This window comes from Alligator sinensis, unplaced genomic scaffold, assembly GCF_000455745.1.
Source record: "Alligator sinensis unplaced genomic scaffold, ASM45574v1 scaffold889_1, whole genome shotgun sequence".
NCBI classification, from domain to species: domain Eukaryota; kingdom Metazoa; phylum Chordata; order Crocodylia; family Alligatoridae; genus Alligator; species Alligator sinensis.
In genome coordinates this window covers 749,669-754,281 of record NW_005842361.1, presented here as the reverse complement: position 1 = coordinate 754,281, position 4,613 = coordinate 749,669, and the positions used below count along the sequence as shown (strand labels likewise).

Sequence of the window (4,613 nt, the reverse complement as noted above, 5' to 3'; positions counted from 1 at the left end):
TGGATCCTCTCAATGTTGTCCACATCCCTCTTGAAATGGGGTGCCCAGAACTGGACACAGTACTCCAGCTGCGGCCTGACCAGTGTCGTGTAGAGGGGGAGGATCACCTCCTTGGACCTGCTTGAGATGCACCTGTGGATACACGATAAGGTCCAGTTAGCCCTGCTGACCGTGACCTCGCATTGTTGGCCCACGTTCATCTTGGAATCAATGATGACTCCAAGATCCCTTTCTGCCTCCGTGCTCTCAAGAAGGGAGTTTCCCATCTTAAAAGTGTGCTGCTGGTTACTACTGCCCAAGTGCAGCACCCTGCACTTGTCAGTACTGAAACGCATCCTGTTTTTGTTAGCCTACCCCTGCAACCTATCCAGGTCTTTCTGCAGCCTTTCCCTCCCTGCTAACGTGCCCACCTCACCCTAAATTTTGGTATCATCAGCAAATTTGAACAGGTTGCTTTTCACCCTGTCGCCCAAATTGCTGACAGAGAAATTGAACAGCGCGGGCCCAAGGACCGAGCCCTGGGGGACTCTGCTGCCCACTTCCCCTCAGGTCAAATATGACCCGTCCACCACCACCCTCTGAGTACGAGCCTTCAGCCAATTTGCAGTCCATCTGACCATGTAGGCATCGATGCCACAGTCACCTAGTTTTTTAATGAGGATGGGGTGGTCGACAGTGTCAAAGGCCTTGCTGAAGTCCAGAAAGACTACAAGATGAAGGTTCTTGTATTTTCTAAAAGTTGTTGATCATTCTAAAAAATGAACAAGTATTGGAATGAATGGCAAAAACCAGTATTGTAACACCAAACTCTAAGAAGAGTGAGTTTAACGTAAGGATAAAGACAACAGAAAGAAACAAAAGCCAAACTTTAACCCTAGCACATGGCATACCAACTATTTTTCAAATCTTATGAACTCTAACTACAGTCGTACTATCTCCCTAACCATAAATAAGATAATTAGAGGTGTGCATAACTTAAAGCAATAAATGAAGTAGAATAGCAAAGGAAAATGAGTATGCTTTGTAATGCTGAAGAAAATGAGTTCATTCAAACAGGAAGGACACACTAAAAATTCTTCACCAAAAATAGTGATACTTATGAAGGTTCCCATTAAAAAACCTTCCACTTCCAGGTAATAAGGGTAAGACACTGCGAAGAACAGAGGTGTTCAGGAGGATGTTGTTTTTAAAGGTAAAATTATGATTCTTTATCCGTTTAATTCAGTGGGAGCAAGATTAAACTTCTAAAAATGATATCACTGAAATCAGATGGGTAATCATCAATTCAATTTAAAAGTATTAAAGAACAGAATGGATGAAATGTTATAAAAGTTATGCAATCTCTATAAAATCATCTTCTCTGCTGGGTAACTGAGCTCATTAATTCTAGTTGCTCTTGTTATTGATTTAGAATCAAGCTGGATGGAGCAGATTTGCACAAGACGCCCTCTACATGTGCAGGTGAATGTGTGCTGGGATATAAAGTGAAACTTCCAGGCCTCGGGGATTGCAGTGGCCTGAGGTCGGCAGCTGCAATCTCCCAGGCTCAAGGGTGCATTTTATTGTGGGAATAGGGCACTCCTGTGGCTGGGAGCACTGTCAACTGAAACCATGCTACACATGCAAATTAAAGCTTGATAGCAACCAGCTGCAAAGTTAGCATACACTTTTTAGGTCTAACTTTATAGCTGGTTGGAGCTTTTTGTGGTACGAGTGCTACTTTGCACACGGTCTTAAGGTAATTGCACAATTACATAGCTAATTTGTGCGATACCTGTAACATTTAGAGGGCCTTAGTCCACCTGCATTCCTAATGGATGGAATAGACTCTGAGCCTAAATGTTTCTATATTCCCTAATATTTGATTTTTGGGCCATGTCAGTGCAGTTCAAAATTTAGTTGCATCCCCATATGGCAGTGATTCTCAGCCAGAGTGCTGGGGAACCCTGGGGTACAACGAGGTTCTTTGAAGTCAAGTGTGAGGAGATAAGCAGTTCAGGCTCCAGGTATGAGGAAATAAGCAGAAAAAGGCAGGCTCAGGCTCTCCCTACGTGCTTGCTCCCCAGCCCTCACTGCTTAGCACTTCTGCAGGGAAGTAAGCATTTAAAAAATACATTTGTTTTTGAAATGGGGTGCCACATAATTCACAAAAGTTATGGAGGGGTGCCTTGAATCTAAAAAGGTTGAGAATCTCTGCTCTCTGGTAACATACCACCTCATCTTCCCCCAGAGACTTGGTTCCTTGGCTGGACTAATATTCTATTGTGAACCAAGTTGCTGCTTAGTAAGAGGGAGATTGCAGTTTTTGGCTCAAGTAAGGTTGCCTTAATTGCAAAATCAACATTTGAATTGCACAGAGCAACTGGATTTCACTTCACAGAAAGTGCCATGAGTTACCACGATTTTCCAGACCCAACAGATGCTCGCTGTTGGGTCTGGTGGTTTGGAAGATCCAGCTGCAATTTAGAGCAGCTAATAATCTACAGCTGCTCTCCCCTACCTCCCCAACTCCCTCCTCCCAGCCACAGCTCTGTCTTCAGCATGGCATGTAATGGGGGTTCATATTGTCATGGGATCAGGCCCTTTTAAAGTGGTCTGGAGCTGTGCACTTAGGTTTGGTCATGGCTGTAGAGCGCTTTCAGAGGCCAGATCGGCCAAAAATTGTCACTTCTTTTTGTGCCTTCAATTACAATCAATGGGCAAGCAAGCTACAGTTTAAAGCATCACCTAATTCAAGCTCAGGATTTGTATATGGGAACAGGAGTTGGGTGAAAGGCAGCACTTAACACTTGGAGTTACATGACCTAAGTCACTTACAAGGGCCACAAACGAAGCCTGTGGCAGATCAAGGACTTAAACCAGGTCTAGTCCTAATTTAGTATATTAACCAGCAGATAGTCCATCTTCAATTGTAGTTCATGCAACCCCACTGCTATAAGGAACTATTAAGGAAGCACTGCAGTTAGGAAAATGACTGTGAAGTGTGGATTGATTAGCAGGCTATTTGAATGAGAAAACCATAGGGCTCCATTTGTTGAATATATATAGTCTATCACTGGCAAAATGGATACTTTTGAATTATTTGTACCTTTCAACATTTAACACCCCTTTCTCCGCCCCCCCCCGGACGTAACATTTGAATTAGGCCATGAACTCTGCGTCGCGAGAATATATGGAAGTGTCGCAAACAAACTTTAAAAATGGATCCGTAAACGTTACAAATGGATTCTCCTTTAGCCTAGGGACAGACTTTGCACATAAACCAGTTTAAGTGATCAGAAACTGGTTTAAACCTGTAACAGAACAGATGTTCAGTGCACATAAACAGTCTGAAAATGGCTGAAACTGGTTTGACATAAACCTGGCTGAATGTAGTATGAGACTTAACTGATTTGGCTCAAACCAGTTTATGCAATGTCTGTTCCAGACCCCTTGCTGGTTTCAGATAAACCAGACGCCCCCAGCATCCCGGCATGCTCTCTGGGGTCAGGGCAGGGCTCTCTGCTCTACAGCAGGACTAGCTCCTCCCTTCTGTTCCCTGGCCACAGCTCCAGAGACTGCCGGATATTTTTTCCCCTCCTCTCACCATTCCCTGCTAAGCAGGAACTCCCCCCTCCTCACCGCCTTGCTGAGGAGGTGCCTGTGTATTAGCTAGCCAACCACATGCTGGCTACGGTCCCTGCTGAATCAACAGGTAGAATCAACAAGTAGCTGGTAATGTCTCTGTTGTTTTCTTAATTGAGTGATAAACACTGTTATCAATTCCTTGCTGGCTAATCAGAGCTCCTGCTGGAGCCTGGCCATGACCCCCTCAGCTCAGTGCTGTGGAAGGAAGGGAGGGCTGCTCTAGTGTCCCCCAGTTTCTAGCCTGAGCCACTGCAAGCATGTGCCTGCATTTCTGGGATGTTTGTCTGGTTACAAAACTGATTTAGCCTAGCCAGGTTAGACTAACCTGCAAAAATTGAATCAATTCAGGCTTAGACTTTTTGAAAAAGCCAGCCTATTAAATGCGTACTTTGCATCGGTCTTTCATCAGTCCCATGGCACGACCATGACCGCTACAGGACAGGGAGGTCCAGGTGAAGGAGATTCCCTGCCCTCAATCAATGCTGACCTCGTGAAGGAACACCTTGAGAGGCTGGATACCTTCAAGTCAGCTGGACCTGACAATCTACACCCCAGGGTACTCAAGGAGCTGGCGAGCATCAGAGCCTAGCCTTTGGCACGGATCTTTGAGAACTCCTGGTGCTCTGGTGCACCAGGAGTTCTCAAAGACTGAAAGAAGGCCAATGTGGTGTCTATCTTCAAGAAAGGGAGGAAAGGGGATCCGGCAAACTATAGGCCCATCAGCCTGACCTCTATCCCGGGGAAGGTCTTAGAAAAGTTTATTAAAGAGGCCATCCTTAGTGGACTGGCCGATGCCAACATCCTGAGGGATAGCCAGCACGGGTTTGTTGTGGGTAGGTCTTGCTTGACCAATCTCATTTCCTTTTATGACCAGGAGACCTATCACCTGGACAAGGGAGAAGAGATTCATAGATTCATAGATGTTAGGGTCGGAAGGGACCTCAATAGATCATCGAGTCCGACCCCCTGCATAAGCAGGAAAGAGT

The 4,613-nt window shown here is 45.3% G+C and overlaps 1 protein-coding gene across 4 annotated transcripts in view; it reads left to right on the top strand.

The window, feature by feature from the left end:
- The window catches only part of ARHGAP18 (Rho GTPase activating protein 18), a 130,673-nt gene that overhangs the window by 53,318 nt on the left and 72,742 nt on the right, over nucleotides 1-4,613 (top strand). Inside the window, exon 1 of one of the 4 annotated variants that reach the window (XM_006029176.3) lies at nucleotides 1,412-1,461. The exons of the other annotated variants lie outside the window; for them this stretch is intronic. Coding sequence (XP_006029238.1) covers nucleotides 1,454-1,461 — 8 coding nt within the window. The 5' untranslated portion in view covers nucleotides 1,412-1,453. Of the gene's footprint in view, nucleotides 1-1,411; nucleotides 1,462-4,613 lie in introns of those variants that run through there. 4 annotated transcript variants of the gene reach the window in all.